The sequence below is a fragment of the Agrilus planipennis genome, unplaced genomic scaffold, assembly GCF_000699045.2.
Source record: "Agrilus planipennis isolate EAB-ADULT unplaced genomic scaffold, Apla_2.0 scaffold233, whole genome shotgun sequence".
In the NCBI taxonomy this organism is placed as follows: Eukaryota; Metazoa; Arthropoda; class Insecta; order Coleoptera; family Buprestidae; genus Agrilus; species Agrilus planipennis.
The window spans coordinates 273,769-290,824 of record NW_020440688.1 but is presented as its reverse complement, the minus strand read 5'-3'; the positions used below and the strand labels follow the sequence as shown (position 1 = coordinate 290,824).

The 17,056-nt window shown below is 34.2% G+C and overlaps 2 protein-coding genes across 7 annotated transcripts; both read right to left on the bottom strand.

The window, feature by feature from the left end:
- Positions 1-395: 395 nt before the first annotated feature.
- On the bottom strand, positions 396-3,020 carry LOC108739776 (tetra-peptide repeat homeobox protein 1). Of its 4 annotated transcripts, XM_018473831.1 has the most exons (5): positions 2,931-2,961; positions 2,360-2,376; positions 2,179-2,287; positions 1,564-1,785; positions 396-1,376 (listed from the first exon to the last, which is right to left on the bottom strand). In XM_018473831.1, the coding sequence occupies exons 4-5, from the start codon at positions 1,606-1,608 to the stop codon at positions 492-494; spliced, it is 930 nt and encodes a 309-aa protein (XP_018329333.1). In that variant the 5' UTR covers positions 1,609-1,785; positions 2,179-2,287; positions 2,360-2,376; positions 2,931-2,961; the 3' UTR covers positions 396-491. The 4 variants fall into 4 exon arrangements, with proteins under 4 accessions (XP_018329333.1, XP_018329334.1, XP_018329330.1 ...); XM_018473832.1 differs by lacking the exon at positions 2,360-2,376 and having other exon boundaries at positions 2,931-3,020; XM_018473828.1 differs by having other exon boundaries at positions 2,179-2,583; positions 2,931-2,979.
- Positions 3,021-8,353: 5,333 nt separating this feature from the next.
- LOC108739777 (anther-specific proline-rich protein APG-like) lies at positions 8,354-16,569 on the bottom strand. Of its 3 annotated transcripts, none has more exons than XM_018473833.2 (2): positions 16,428-16,569; positions 8,354-9,130 (listed from the first exon to the last, which is right to left on the bottom strand). In XM_018473833.2, the coding sequence occupies exons 1-2, from the start codon at positions 16,461-16,463 to the stop codon at positions 8,441-8,443; spliced, it is 726 nt and encodes a 241-aa protein (XP_018329335.1). In that variant the 5' UTR covers positions 16,464-16,569; the 3' UTR covers positions 8,354-8,440. The 3 variants fall into 3 exon arrangements, with proteins under 3 accessions (XP_018329335.1, XP_018329336.1, XP_018329337.1); XM_018473834.1 differs by lacking the exon at positions 16,428-16,569 and adding an exon at positions 16,079-16,231; XM_018473835.1 differs by lacking the exon at positions 16,428-16,569 and adding an exon at positions 9,405-9,605.
- Between the last annotated feature and the right edge of the window lie 487 nt (positions 16,570-17,056).

Below are 17,056 nucleotides of genomic sequence, written 5' to 3'. Positions count from 1 at the left end.
TTTATATTAACCATAATTTTGATCGTAAAGTCATTGTTTTTGTGATACCGTTGCAGTTGCTTTAATATTAACTTCGTTTTCTGTGAAGTGATGCTATTTTGATTCGGGCCGTCGTGTGTTGGAATTGCTTCCTAACGTTTCGCTAGCACATTAGACCCGAATCAGAATAGCATCAGTTCACGTAGTGGCTGCGAAAGCCTTTACCAATTTGTTCTCTTTCTGTGACGTATATTAAATTGAATATGCTTAAACAATCTTTTATTGCTCTTTATAACAGGAAAAATGGGTTAAAAATTTACCTGTAGCTTTTAATGTGACTTTTATTTTCAATTTCAATTAACCATTTGGAAAACGACAATTGAGAATATACAACATACCAAAAAATATCTTTTCCTTATTCTTCTTTATTATCAGCTGAATATAATACAAAAATATAATTATATTACTCTAAACATACTTCTTTGTTATCTTCTTGCGAATGGGTATCGTATTTAAGAAAGTATTCCAAGAGCCGCCGCTAGAGCGCAAGGAGATGGTGGTGGTGGTACACATGCAGGACGAGGTTGAGGAACAGGGACGGGAAGTTCACAGGGTACTGGTACTGGTTCGTATACGGGTTGTGGAACGGGTAGTCCACAAGGTACTGGGACATTTTGAGGAATTGGTAAAGGTACAATTTGAGGAACGTATTCTGGTATAGGTTGCAACACTGACACAGGTTGGGGTATCGGTTGTTCTACGGGAACGGGAATTGCCTCTGCAATACGTTGTAGGATAGGCAATAGTTGAGGTTCAAGGTATGGTTGAGGGAAAACTTGATCGATGACTTTTTGTTGTGACACTGGTACTGGCACAGGTTGTGGTACAACTTCAGGGACTGGTACCTGATTTATGCATGGTTGAGGATAAGGAACAGGGACGGTTTGAACTACAGGGATCATTTCGGGAACTGCAACTTGAATAATTTGAGGTACGGTAACAGGTCTAGGAACAGGTACGGAATAAGGGAACGGAACTGGACTTCCAACTGGAAGCACTTCTTGGATGGGGTATGGTTGAGGTACATTAACTGGTTTACCCACTGGATATGGTACTTTTACATCATCTGGTACTAAAAAGGGCACATACTCGTTAACAGTGACGGGAGCGGGTGCAGCTATAGAAGTTGTTTCTGTGGTTACAACACTATTTGGGAAGGCAGCACCTGACAGGGCCGCAGCTGACAAACCAGCTGCGTTTAAAGCATTTATTAAAGCTGCTGGTAAAGAAGATAATGAAGCTGCTGATTCGTAAGCTATACCATTGACGTAAGGCTGATTCACCTGGGTGTAACTTGTACTTTGTGTAGCTAAGGGACAAGCTGCTGTACTTGCCAACTAAATAATAAAAAAGTATGATTAGCAAAATTATAATTAGCTGAGGACACCTTAATTTTTATTTGACAAGTAAAACTAATTTTTTTAAAAATTCAAAATACATTACCATTAAATAGGCATAATCTAAAAAAAGTACCTAGGTATTTCATATTTTAAGGAACGTCTAATAAATATATATAGCACTCACCACTGCAACCATCAAAACGATGATGCTTGCTTTTGTTTTCCCCATATCCTTTTTGCCTTTTCGTCTCTTTGTATGTAACGCAAAATTTGATATGAGATTCGATACATTTCGTCAACTTTTTATAGTGAATTTGAATAAGTCAATGAATAGATGTTTAATAATTAAAGTTCACTGTACTTCAAAATGGTATACGTTGTTGCGATATGTCACGTAACTATTTACCTAAAATTATTTCAACAATTCCTTATATTATTACAAATGCTAGTGTTTTATTTTTTTAGTAACTACGAACTAGTTTTATTTTAAAACGTGCTAAAAATCGATTTGTAATGATTTGTTGTTATTACGCGAACCAATTCCACTTTACGGAATTATTTGTACGTTACGCATAATAAAATATACATAATAATAATAATTATTAGATATTATACCAAAATAAGATAATTGTTAAAATTTTTAATTAGAAAATATGTATCAATGTTAGTATTAAAATTGCAAGAAATTGGTTTCGTTCTACTCAAAGTAAATTATTTCTTTTTTACTATTCAAAATTATCTGCTACCTAAATGATTTGGAACAAAAAACAGAAATTAAATAAACTATCGTAGCACCTACCCATCAACTGATTTGGCACTATTTTTACTATTGGAGGCAACAGTAACTTGGTCTAGCAGTCAAAAAAGTTGCAAATAATAAATTTGTACATAAAAGCCACGACCTGTATCTATAAAATAATAATCAGTGAAAATCAGTAACTAATCATTGGATGTTATCTGACAGAATTGACGATACGTACAGCAACAAAATTAGTACCTAAAAAATAAAATAATTAATTCATTTAATGACTTCTGCTATTAATAGGATGTCCTATGAACAGCGGATAATGTTTCAACCACATATGTACTGAGGAGCCCTAAGGCCATCCCAAACACTAAATTTTATGTTTAATAAAAATCGCACGGTTTCTGAGTGATTTGAACTTTTATATATTGACACCCCCAATTATTCTGGTGGCTAGCGCTACAATCACAAACCAAGAACTATTTTAAATTTTTTTTTTGATAATCTTAAACAGTTGTGCTATCAGACGTATTAAGAATTAATGAGTAGCTCTGTTGTTTTTTTTTACACTTAAATCAAGATTTTGTTTCACGCACACTTTTTTTAAAACTACTATTTACGGGACATCCCGAATATATGTTGTGCTTCATAATTAAATTTAACATTTCCCCAAAAATAATCCATAATCAAAAGTAATTGGTAACTTCTATTTTAAAAATCCTGAACGATTAAAATGTGTAGTGCAACTAAGAAACTACAAAACTTATTAAAAACTAAAAACCAATGATAAATTAATTACATTATACCTCATATAGGTACACAATTACTAAACTAAAACAATTTAACAAATCCATTTCAAAACAGTGTTAGTAGTTTTGTTTACTTTTAATACCAACAATTTCTTCTTGCAAACTGAACATTATATTTGTGCGAACACTCCAAATAATACGTGATCATTACTAATTACGTACTTATCTATTTTGACCTGCACCAACCCCATGATAAGTGCAAATAATATAATAAATATTTATTAAACAAATTTGACAAATAATAAAGAAGGGGCAATTAAAAAGCATGCTTTAGAACGTAATTGTAAGGTATGCTTATTTACTCATATTTACTGCCAACTGTAGTACTTCATATCTTTGACAACGGCCTTACGAAGGTATCTGTCTAGTGGGAAAATGAATCCATGACGCAGTGTATGTTATGTAATAGGCAGGCTAAATCAGTCAAATTAATATCTAAAGATCATTAGACTCTTGGTCAGCTACACATCAAAATTACTACTGATAGATGTCGATTTCCTACTTACTAGTTCTCATCAGCACATCATAAGCAGCTTCAACAATTCAATGATCAGTCATTAAGTTGATATAGGCAATGTCAAGGTGTAGGGAGTATACCTTCATCTACAGATGTTTACTGTTATCTGTACTACATCATTATCATAAGGTCGTCAGTCCTAAGACCGGTTGGACACGTACTTTTCCTACCCTGAGCTAATTTTCGCATTTTCCTAAAACTGAAACACCCCATATCCTTAGCTATTTGCAGACAATAATCTAATCTAGGTCTACCTCATACATATTTCATATTAATATGGCGATATACTGCCTGTACCTTCACACCCTGTACATCAATTTGCATTATCCCGATTACGCCGGTTGTAGACACATTTAGGGTACTAAAATGTAAAAACTAGTGCCTTTTACGCATTTTTCTCTTTGAATATATTGAACAAAGTTTTCACTTCATTTATAATTTTAAACCAAAAATATGCGCATGTTTCTTTTTTCCAAGTCTATCTGTTCTTTCCTTTTCAATTGTTCGCCAACGGCTAATTATAAATATTGCTATTAGCAAATTCCTTACAAACGATATGTTTTTGCCTTCTCTACTCTCAGGCTATTTGAGATAAACTTTCACTTTTTTTTTTGTTATAGCATATCATTTGAGGATGTACGATAAAACTATTTCATTAGTAATTGAAATATCGTATCGAGATCACAATTGGGTAATTAGAAACTTAAAAATGATCAACTTTCTTCTTAGACAACATGACACCCATGTTTGCTGTGTCTATCATGGCAGCCGGCGAATGTAAATTCTATCGACTTAATGGGTTTTTGCTAATTATAGTAGTAAATTCAGCGTTAGGATTTTGTACCCTTCAAAAATAAATTGTAAACTCGCGCGGTTTGTGCTCAGATATGCACATAAAGTAGAAACAACATCTTAACTAGGTACCTACCTATTAAATATAGATACATGTATTTTATAATAGAGTACATAACAAGCCAAGGCATTTATTTAGATACCATACAGTTTTTCACACTTGAAAGAAAAAAATGAGCTCCTTATTGCTACTTTGCTCTGAAATAATTCACTTTTTATTTATCTCTCTTTGGAAATTTTGCAAAGATACTCTTCTACTCGACAAAGGTAACATTTTCACCAAACAAGGAATAATAGGTAGGGTAGATTAAGTTATGGTGGGTAAAAGTTCCGTCCTCCCCTCAGTGGATTAACATTTACATATTCTATTTTCTTTCGATTTGTACACAGCGGCCAAATTTACATTTTAACTTAATAATCTTTTGCTACTTGTTGTGATAGTGGGTCGAATATCCCACTACCCCAATCAGCAACGCTGGTCCCAAAAAGTTTGACCAGTGAGTCAGGAACTGTCGGTTGGTTCAAAAAGTGTTATTACGCTTGGTAGTTTGAAAAAGGCCTTGACAAAAACGGTAAATGTTTTTCATTTTTATGATGCAAAATTGAAGACGGGTGTTTTTGATGGACCACAAATAAGGGAAAAAATCCAAATTTTTTAAATATCATGAATAAACTCTCGTGTTTGAAGCTTGGTGATTAAGAATTTCCTTTGAATTAATAAGTCGGATAATTACTTTAAATTGGTTCAGTGTATTCTCTCTAGTTTAAAGAGTTTAGTACTTATTAATTTGATGGTATTTTGGTATTAGATGTTTATTAGTACCTGTATTACTTGTAGCACTAGCTGAACTCGTCCAAACTTGGATGGAGTATCTGTAGTCGATGGTGCATAGTACCTACTTATCCGCAATAGGTACATAGCACTTTACATATGCAAATCAGGGAAACATTTGCCACCAAAACCTAACGTAAATGCTTGGTGTAAAGTATCTATCCTTGGTGGATACCATTTTATCCTTGTTGTACAGCTCTTCAAATATGCTAATCAGTGAAATAAACACAGCTAATATTTTCTTCCTAATATTATTGTGCCTGTACCATTTTTTTTCTTTTGTCTGATATATTTATTTGACACCTGTTCTTATCATCCACTTTATAATTTTGGGATTGTTGCTGCGGCCCAGAGTGTTTGCGAGTTATAATGCTCTGTGGAATTTCTTATGGAAAATATGTTTATTTACAGTACATGACTATTGACTGGACGCTCTCGCAAGACGGCCCTTTTAGACCCTCTCACGGATATATCATCTTCCTCGTGGCTTTCTTGGTGAGAAAACAACTTGACTGGCTATGTAAGTAAGGCGAGTTTTCCATGACTCCACGATTGAACTTTTGGAGATTTGTTTTCCCAAATTTTATGTCGATCAATTAACTTTGGTGGTTCCTTTGATTAATCCTCGAAATTAAAAATAATGAGAAGGTGTTATTTAATGTTATGAGAATGAGATATTATTATTAAAAGGTTATTACTTAGGTAATTATTGTATTTTTTTTATGCCTAGTAATAGGCTCAATTTCAATTATTTGTGCATAGCACCGTTTAATAGCTCAATTTATTTCTTGCTTTATTGCTGTGGTAAAATGTCATCCCCTTATTTGGTAGTAATTAGAGTAGGTGCTCAAGTGGTTGTATAGCGGAATTTATCGTGGGTGCCAATAACGCCAGCTCTGATCTAACTCAAGAATCCTGAAGTTTAGCTTACACTTCAACACTTCTTTTGGACAAGTTGGGGTATCTAAAGAACTCGCGGTCCTCATGTCAAAGTAATCGTCTTTCTCAGTAGTCTCCTAACTGTACAATATGTTTAGTGTGCAGCAGGTGTCGGTATTTTGAAACCTTTGGGGCAACTTTAAATATGTATCTAAATACGTACACTTTAGGAAGTTGTATTTTACAATATTTTCTTATGAGAACCTTGAGCTCTCATTTCAATGTCCAGGAATCGCTGACTGAGCATTTATGAAGCATTTATTTAGTGGCTCTTGGGTTCTTTACAGTTAGCAATATGGGTCCCGAGCATACCTTTTGTTTTACTACTAATTTTCAAATATTCACGTTTTGATGATAAAATAAACGCCCCTTAAATTAGATTTCGTTAAATTCTACAAAATTATCGCATTATTACCAACCTAGTATTTTTAATCAACATGCATATCAGTTTAATAGTAGAGTGAAACATTTTTTTTTTTATTTAATTCTACCTACTCTTCTGAGTTTTCATATTAAATATAGCGCCTATTTTAAGACTTTTGAAGGCATTGCTGTCCCATTTAGAAGGATATACCCATGAAGTTACAATCAAAATACGCCGCACTTAAAGGCAAAATCGACCTGTTTCAAGGATTTCCGATAAAAAGGTTATTGCAGTTGAAAATATTCCAGGTGGAAAGTTTTAAATGCGCACGCCCCTTGTATACGTCGTATATGAGGATGTAATGTATATATTTTGTTGGTATAAGTGTTTTAATAGAAGTTTGATTCTGACCAATAGAATATTACGCAAGGTTTTTGTGTAGTTATATATCGTTTCCATTGTGAAAATGATGGCTTGTACTAGAATAACAGGACGAGCACTACTATTAATTTATTTATTCAGGTATACGAAGGGCTAGTTAGCGATCTAGCTACGTTTTCTGTGAGAAGCGGTAGATCATTCAGCCAGTGGCATCATGTGGACTGGTGAGGTTGCACGAACTATAGCCCAAATGCTGCACCCAATATAATTTGGGGGCTATGGGTAGCTGTAGGAGCGAAGAGAACCCCTGAAGTCTTCTCTAAAAAAATCTTCTGGGCGTTCCATTCCTACCAGTTACCAATGCTAGTGGGCGGGCAGTCACTTTGGGTAAAGCGTAAGGCCCCATTTAACCTCCTCCGTAGGAACGGGTGGATAATGCTGGGATCAAGAAAAATAAGACAGACGGTATGAAGGCAGAAGAAAAGTGAAAGCTTTATCTGTTCTGAGTGATTCAAGAAAGTCACACATAATCTTGGACTAGGATAGATGAACCTGGAATCGAGCCGGTATCCTCCTGAATGCTAAGCAATGTCTTTCAGAATCGTTGTGATTAACCATCATTGTCATATATTTTTTCTAGCGTTTGTAGTAGTGTGTATCGTTGTCTGCGAAAAAATTATTGCTGTGGATCATATAAAATAAAGTATCAAGATACGGTTCAAGAAGTAAGCGTATTATGATGAATTTTTCAGACCTCCTTATTAATAAAAAGAAGAATAATTCAGCATAATAAAAGAGTAGGCAATGAATAAAATTAATTTATTAATATAATATCAATTTCAAGAATACATCACTATTTTAGAATATTTAAAATGGACTTAGTAGGTAATAGGTAGGTAATGTCTACATTTAAAAAGAAAAACAAAGATGCTAAAAGTGAAAATGGAAACAACAATATCTCAATACTTTAGAAATTAAATTTAGTATCTTAACTAACGTAAGATGCTTATTGTATGGTCGTCTCTGTAGTTACTTTTTGTTTATTTAAAGATTTTCCATCTGAAGAGCATAGAAGATCTGACTAGTTATATTTTAATTGTTTTTTTAAGGACTAGCTGTATTTTAAATTATTGGACTGCAGTTTGTAAAAGTATTTCTCTTGTAACAGTTATCATTTTTCTATTAATGGAAAATAAACAACTAAACTTGCAGTGCAAATGCAAGTAATGATTTTCTAGGATTTTAAATTCTCCACCAAAACGATCCTGTTAGTCAAATTGTCAAACTCTATCTCGGAAAGCAGTCTATCCACATCATGTGAAGTTTTATATATTTTTACGAAAATTTTACAAAAGATAATCCGTCTCTACCGTGTTTCGTTCTTATTACAAAAGTTTTGCATTACGTTTTTAACTTTTTTGGAAATGATAAATTCATACAAATGATAAATTTCAATATATATATTTATTACAAATAGAAAATTGAACATTGTACTGAACTGTAGAGATTCCATAAAGGAACAATACTTTAAGAGTACCTACAGGTTTATCAGTTTAAATGTAAATAGAAATATATCCGGTTTCTTTCTTATAAAAAACATTATTCAGTTAATTATTCTAAGGTTAAAAGTATAAACCACAAGGTACAGGAACGGGCTGAGGTACTGAGATAGCTTCCGGCACAGGTATTAATTGAGGGGCGGGTACTTCTTGTATAACTGCGCAGGGCAGAGGTTGTGGTACGGGAACTTGTACGGGGTATGGTTGGGGTACGGGTACTTGTTGTGCGCAGGGTACTGGTACAGGCTGAGGAACTTGTACAACTTCTGACACAACTTGTGGCACAGGTTGAGGTATTGGAACGGGACGGGGAATTTTGTTCACAGAAACTTGGACTATAGGAACAGGATAAGGAACATTTTGGCCAACTGGTATAGGAACACGAACATTAATGGGCTGCTCCACTGGGACAGGAACAGCAACGTCGATAGGGAATAACTGAGGTACTGAGACTGGTTGAAGAACAGGCACAAACACAGGGATTTCCACAGCATCTTGAACTGGTACTGGCACAGGGACTGACACAGGTTGAGGGACACTTACACCACATGGTACTGGTTGAGGTACAGCTACCACTTCTTCTACAGGGAAAGGATCAACAATTTGAAATGGAACTGGGAATGGTACTTTCTTAGTTATGATTTGTGGTGCTGGTTGTAATATAGATTGAGCTTGGATTGGTCCTGCAGCTGAAACAACTGAGGATATAGCAGCGTTGGAGTGCGGGCAACCAAGTACAGCCGAGCTGCACAACTGAAAAGAATAAGTTAATCAGGTACATAAAAGTTCAGTTGATGTTTAATGCAATAAACGATAAAACCAAAGTTAAAAAAGCTTGTATTTGATATGGTAACGAAAACATTTTATTTTCATTGTAACTAATAGAAGTAATAAAAGTATGAGGTTTATTATTTGGGATTATTGTTAAATTTACATTAAAATAGAAAATGCATTTCTAGAAGCTAACATAAAAAAAAATATTAAACTCATTTTAAATGTACATTAAAGATTTCCTTTATTTACTTACGAGGAAAAGGAGTGCTACGAAATTAATCATTTCGGAAGACAATCTTCAATACTTTCCTCAATCAAATGGAAAGGTGGGGGTATGACAAGGTGAAAAACTAATTGTTACTGGTGAATTCTAGTCGTTACCAATTTTTAAATACTCACCGAAAACTACTGTTTTTATTTAACTCGCATAAATTGTCTAATTAAGTTCATTGAACAGCTGGAGAACGTGATTAACAACTAAAATAAACAATTGAAAATGATTAATTTTTACTCAGCACGTGATAATTTCACCCGTGTAGTTTTTGAATAAACATTGATATTTATGGATGTATTAAAAAAAAAAGTCGTTTTCTATGCACATTTTAATAAGAAAGCCATTACAATTATACTATTAATTATAATTAGATTCGTTATAATTTGGTTATATATTATAAAACGCTACCTTAACAGTTATAGTGAATATTTTATTGTGCTCAAGAAATTTGGTAATTGATAATATAAGTAATATTTGTTATATTGCTACTCCATAAAAATCGCTAATAGAAATTTGGAATTTACGCTTACATCATACCTCTTCAATTTTTCTTATTTTATCACCATTTATTTGTTAAAAAAGAAGTGTTATTCTCAAAGAAGCTCGCAGAATGATAATGAATCTGTTTGAGTTTAAAACAATACTGCAACGTATATTTATTGATTTGGTTTAGCACACACTGATGTAATATTTGCATATTGATAATAGACTACAAAACATATTAATACAACTAATAAACTTGTCATGTACGATATGTATAAACTCGTCCAAGCTTCCTAATCGTACCACTTTGTGGATCGTAATTCGTACCGGTAGGTGTTTGGAACTTTACGGTTTACTTTTATTTTTCTTTTAATTCCGACAAAGCAGACATAAGATGAAGTAGAGTTTAAAACAATTTAATTCCACTAGAATTTTAAAACAAGTAATAACATAAAAGCCTCTTAGGGACCACTAACGATAGGTAAATGAATATGATCAAAAGCTCAGAATATACGAAATGAACTATGAAGGCTGTAGTCCAGTGGGTAGAGAATTTTCCGGACATAAATTTGTTACCGGACGGGAGTTGTTCCATGTTGTAGGGGGGACAAGTTAAACATCCCTGTATATTTTTAAACTTCGAAAAAGTGTACGTTAACAAATGGGGGATGTCCAAAGTTGGAAAAAACCAGATTTTTAGATCTAGAAGGCAAGGTATGAAAAAGAAAAACAGCTCAATCCGATGAAAATTTTCAGAGTTATTTTGTCCGCGTTCTCCGATTGACGCGGCGCGCCAGTCTGCAATGTTTTATTCTCACCGCTAACTACGTTGCGTCGTCAGGAATTACTGATCAGTTTAGAAAGGTCTTTTAGCAATAACAAAAAATTACTACTTTTTTAAAAACAATACTACAAAATATGAATGTTTCTCTATCAAATGCCCCCAAATTCATTATTTAATAGTTAAAAACAATTAATCTGTGATGTTTAAAAGAAAAAATGTTAACTCGGTTTCTATTGGTCGTAGGAGATTCGTTTTGCTCTTTTAATGTTTGTTTTGAAGTCACCTTTTCATATTCCTCAGTTAAAAATTCGTACGTTACGTAGGGGTCGCTCCAGCTCTAATTGTTTATAATGAAAAATGACTCCCTTATTTACAGAAATAAATAAGGGGATAAAAATGAATTTTTTGATATGCCCCTAACGGGATCTGAAGAACTCCACTTTACAAAGAGATTGAACCTACGTGCAACTGAAAATGTTTGCTCAAAAAAAGTTACGGCAATAACTCTTCATGTCTGTTGGGATAAACAATTAACAATATCTCACTAACAAATTGACCAATTTACGCCCACAAAAATCAGTTCGATTCCAAATTTAAAAACCGTCATTTCAATGTGATAAAATCAGTAAAAAAGTAATTTTAGCAATAAACAATCAATATACAAGAAATGGCAATTTTTGATGATTTTTTGGGATTTGTGCAATAACCAATTGACAAAATTGATCGTACCTAGGCTCAAATTTAAGGTTTTTAATTTCTTTACAATTTTTATTTGAGAAATTTCTTTCCAAAAAGCATACTTTGCCTTTTAGACCTAAAAATCTGTTTTTTGCGAAATTTGGACCTCCCCCATTTGTTAACGCACACTTTTTCGAAGTTTAAAAATATACAGGGATGTTTAACTTGTCCCCCCCTACAACATGGAACAACTCCCGTCCGGTAACAAATTTATGTCCGGAAAATTCTTTACCGATTGTGAGTTTGAATGTGTTGGGCAAACAAAACTGAAAATCTTATAAACGTACGGAAAACATATCGTTCACTTCAGATTTAATCATAATTTTAAAACAAACACTTCTTATAGGGTCTAAATGTTTAAAATTAAACACAGAAATTTCTTACAAATCGAAACTTGGGAAATTTAGGTACATATTCAAAAGAATTATTTATTCAGAATAATTATCTCACCAGGAATTCAGACTTTGAACCCAAGCTTAATTCCGTCTTCTTTAACTATTGCAAAAGGTTTAGTTGAGAATGACCACATTAGAAGTAGGTGAAACATGTGTCGGCCGTGGCCACGTTTTGTGGTAATTGAAGCGAGAATATCTGCTACCTTTCAAAACTGTCTCTTTTGTTACTATTCAGATTTTGATATTTTTTTCGAATAAAAAATGTTTTGACATGTTACGGCCATTTACTAAGTACGATTTAGGAGCCAGGTTTCCTAAATTGTATTGAATACAGTACTTCTTAATTTTATAAATACACATAAAATTTTGAAGCGATATCTATGCTCTACAGTTTAAGTTGCAAAGGATATACGAGGGTGGATTGATAAGTTTCCGGCCTGACCAAGAAAAACAAGGTTTTTAAAAATTTTTTTTTTTTATTTCTCAACATAATCTCCTCCAAGGCTGATACATTTCTCATAGCGGTGTTCCAGTCTATTAATGCCATCTCTATAGACTGATTCGTCAAGCTCCTCAAAATAACCATTTACAGCTTCGATTACTTCTTCATTGTCCGCAAATCTCTTACCGCCAAGCCATTTTTTGAGATTAGGGAACAGAAAATAGTCACTCGGGGCTAGGTCTGGAGAGTAAGGAGGGTGCGGCATCAATTCAAACTTTAGATCGTTGATTTTAGCCGTCGCAACGATTGACGTGTGCGCTGGTGCGTTATCGTGATGAAACAAGATTTTTTTCTTCGCCAGATGAGGTCGTTTAATTTTCACCTCGTGGCTCAAACGTTGCAATAAGTCTGCGTAGTATTGACCAGTGATAGTATTACCCTTTGCAAGGTAATCAATGTATATAATACCTCTTGCATCCCAAAAAACAGTAGCCATAACCTTGTTCGCCGAAAAAATTGTTTTTGCCTTCTTTGGAGTTGGTTCCCCTGGTCCAATCCACTGTTTAGACTGTTCTTTGGTTTCAGGAGTGTAGTGGTGGACCCACGTTTCGTCAACGGTTACGAATCGACGCAAAAATTCGCTTGGATTACGCTTATACAATGACAAATTTGCGGTAGAAATGTTTTTTCGAATCAATTTTTGGTCGACTGTTAGCAAACGCGGCACCCATCTTGCACAGAGCTTTTCCATATGCAAATGTTGGTGCAAAATATGTTGCACACGTTCATATGACATCTTACAGGTCTCAGCTATCTCACGCACTTTCAATCTGCGGTCTCCCAGCACTATTTGATGAATTTTTTCGATCATATCTGGAGTTGTGACCTCAACGGGGCGTCCTGAGCGAGGCCCATCAGAGGTGCTCACACGACCCTTTTTAAACTCGGAAACCCACTGCTTAACGGTTGAATATGACGGGGAGGATGTCCCCAGTGTTGAGTCCATCTCTTTTTTAATTTCCTTCGGCGTTAACCCCTTCAAATAAAAGTATTTGATGACAGCACGATTTTCCTGCTTTTCCATTTTTACGAAAACCACAGAGGCGTCTTGTTCAGCGTGCTGTCAAACCTACACTAGCAAGGAGATCGGGCTGAAACTATAGCTACAAGCTATCCAAGGATGGTACTATAGAATGTCACCTCAAGGTAGGCCTAGTGGCGTCATCTCTTGGTTAGGCCGGAAACTTATCAATCCACCCTCGTATAAAGCTACTGAAATATCATAATGACTTTAAATTTATCAAAATATCAATACTTTCAAAAGTAATACTAAATAGGCTATCTTTCCCTACCTTTTATTATTATTCCACTTATACAATTCATTATTTCCACACTAAATTGCGGAGTGCCTCGTGTCGCGATGAGAAGAAAATACGCCGGTGATGGTTGATGTGCATAAATATAACAGACGATTAAGATTGAGCTTAAGCCCTTGAGCTTTTTAGAATATGGTGTCATTGGTATGGTATCTACTTACTGCAACGCCCAAAATTTGCAAAAATACATTACATTCACGAAATCTCAGCTGCGTGAAGTTGGAGCCGTTACTTCTGAATTAATGTTACTTTACTTCCTTAAGTATTGAAGAGCAATTGATTTCAGGTATATATTAACTGGGATATTAATTGTAACGTAAAGCAGGATCCATATTCGCAAAAGAAATATCCTGTTATAGGTATTTAAGGTACATTTTGCAGCTAAAATAATCCGTATCTTGTATCCGATATCCGAGCACTATTACTAGTATCTGTATCCGATATCCAAATATACTTTACCAGTAAGAATAGAAACTCAGCTCTGTGGATGCATGAGTGCTTGCGCGCGTGTGTGTGTGTGTTTCCGCGGTCATATATTTGCATTGTTATGCATCTATATGTATGCTGCTTTTTATTACAAAGAAATATTTGCTTTTTGATATAAAATCGTATTTGTTAATAAATTCAAACATTTCACATTCCAAATGCCAATTTTTTACAATGGTTGCTTGTTTACTTGTAATTTATGATTACTACGGTTTTCTTTAGTTTGCAAATGCTTGTGTTTAGCTTCGTATGAGGGCAATTTACTATTTAGGTGGTGCGTTATTATTTCAAATTCTTGATTGGGAAGTTGGAAACAACCGTTGCGAAACACGGGTATGAACATTAGACGCAAATCAAGAGTGATTAAAATTGATGAAAATAGTTTCAATTTACTATACTTATGCTTTCTTCGAAAAAAGAATATACATACTGCTTATCGGTCGAGTTTATCTGAACAAGTCTATTACCATTTGGGTACCTTTATATTTCTTACTAATTTTGCAACAACAATATTGAATTGATACCGGCCGTTTCTGGCTTTGGATAAAAATACCTACCATTGTCAATAACGCTTTCAATTTCTTAGACTTTACAATAACAACAGTAATACACACGTAGAACTGATTTTTTGGAACACAATTAAAAAGTTTAGTAGTACCTAAAGCAAAAATGTTTCTTAACTCAAACATAGTTGTTGGCATTTAGAAGGATCGAATAAGGAAAATTTGACAGTATGTACACAGTAGGTAACTGAAATAAGTGTGGTGATTGCAGAAGGTGATAGAGACTTATGAAATTGAGTAAATGTTTCTATAACTGAAAGTGCTTCGTTTTTGTGAAAAGCATATTTCAATGTACGGACAAATGTCATTCCGGCCCTGGCAAATCACATCGAGAAATATCACAATGAAAAGTCACATTCAATCAGCTGGTAATTAGAAGTATCAGTCATTGATAGTAGGTTAGGTTAATTAGAAGTATCAGTTATTGGTAGTAGGTTAGTGTATAAGTGTAGAACGGCTGCTAATATTACTGAAAGAACGTTATCTCTTCTCTCAAGGCCAGTGGCTATCTTGTTATTGTTTGTCATCGGAAATTGCAGACATAAGGAACCGCTCAGGAGGAACGAGGGGAGAATGTAAATCAGGAAACAGACTTACTCGATCTACCAAATTGCATAAACGTTTTAACATTTTTATTTCTTGATTTCATAGAAAACAATCCCCAAAATAGTATATATACGGGAATTAGCAGAGCATGGTGGCTTCTTTCATATATACGAATTTTAAAGGAACAGTTGCTGTGTTCAAACCGATTTTAAACAGCGAGTGGATTAGTGTCAGTGGTTTCGGAAAAAATGTGCTGCAGGCGTCAATAAATTATATTCCATAGGGTCATGTTGTTTTTCACGGTGTAATAGATATATCATGCATCCTTCTTAATGAAACGTTAGTGCACAATGCTAATGACAAGTAGGATTTATTATGTATATTATGATCGTTGCAAATGAAATTCGCCAAATGCCTGACGTTTTTGCACCAGTGAGAATTAATTTTCTTTGGACGTCTTGAAGCTTTTCTTTTACTTTTACATTACTTTATCGAACGAAAGATGGGAATGGTAATTGCGATTTATTTGTAATTTTTCGAAATTAGCTGTATGATGTTCTAACGAGAACCAACAAGCTCGAATTGCAATTCATATCTGGAAGTTTAGAACACAAGAAGGTAGTCTACGTGTGTATTTGTACTGGTATTCTTGGAACCAATAGCTGGTCAAAGCAGTAAGCTGTTGTTTATGTTTACTTTAGGCATTAGACAGCTGGTATTTGTTAGTATAGATTTCATTCATGCATAGCTGCTCGGTCCTCACTTTAGTTGTACTACGCGCACATTGCAAAACACGCCGAGAACCTGCTCCGGATTGTAACCCTACACTGCCGTACTCACCTTACGATTCCTTACTGCATCTACTTGAAGCATGGGCTGTTATTATTAAGAGGAATAACTTACTGACTTCTTCTATCGAAACAATTATTGTCGAGTTTTCTCAATAAATTAGTAAAAAGTTACCAAGTGTTTCATTTATACATGTATATGTTATATATTTTATTTGAATTCACTCATATCCTTTCAGAATCCATTGAATCTTTAAATAATAATACTAATGAATGAGGGCAGACTGCTGTTGAAACAATCATAGAGGTACTCCCAATACATTAACGTAATGGTGTCCCATAAAAACTTTAAATATCATAACTAAAAATTAATAAATATATAAAATTGAATAATCTCTTACCTCAGAACCCTCATAATTGCCATGTTTATCGACCATTTCTTCATCATATAATATATAAAATGTAATACAGTGTGGTTAACGTATTACGTATTCAGATTTATGACATTTAATACTATTGAAGCTAAAATATACGCGTACATTATCTATTGTTTATAACCGTAAGAACTTAAAACTTGCCATTGTTGAATTTGCCTTTTATTGATTCTTTCTTGCTTGCTAACGTCACTAAGCATGTGATTAAACAATTTTACAGTGTAGGTAAATAAATAATTTCTATATCTTTGTTTATTTGTTTTGTAGCAACTGTTGTTGTAGTATTTCCTATGTTATTAATATAAATATTTTTTACAGGTTAAATAATTCGTGAGGGAATTTGTTGTTGGTTTTGCAGTTATACCTATAAATTAGTACGTTATATAAAAAACATACCGTCGAATTTTTATAAGGCACTACCACAAGAATTATTTCGTTTTTTTAAAAGTCCGTCCACAGCACTCGAGTCCGTGCTTGTACTAGTGTGATTTGCATGACTTGCGAGTATTGAGAATGATTGAACACGCTGAACACAAGTTACGTGGCGAGTAAGGGCCATTTGATTTGCGCAGTTGCGTAGGAAGAAGGCCGAAGAA

Coding starts and splice junctions, on each gene's coding strand:
- LOC108739776 (XM_018473832.1), bottom strand. CDS start 1,608: ATGGGGAAAACAAAAGCAAGCATCATCGTTTTGATGGTTGCAGTG. Junction 1,377..1,563: donor TCGTTTTGATGGTTGCAGTG/GTGAGTGCTATA, acceptor TTTATTATTTAG/TTGGCAAGTACAGCAGCTTG.
- LOC108739777 (XM_018473833.2), bottom strand. CDS start 16,463: ATGGTCGATAAACATGGCAATTATGAGGGTTCTGAG. Junction 9,131..16,427: donor GCAATTATGAGGGTTCTGAG/GTAAGAGATTAT, acceptor TATTCTTTTCAG/TTGTGCAGCTCGGCTGTACT.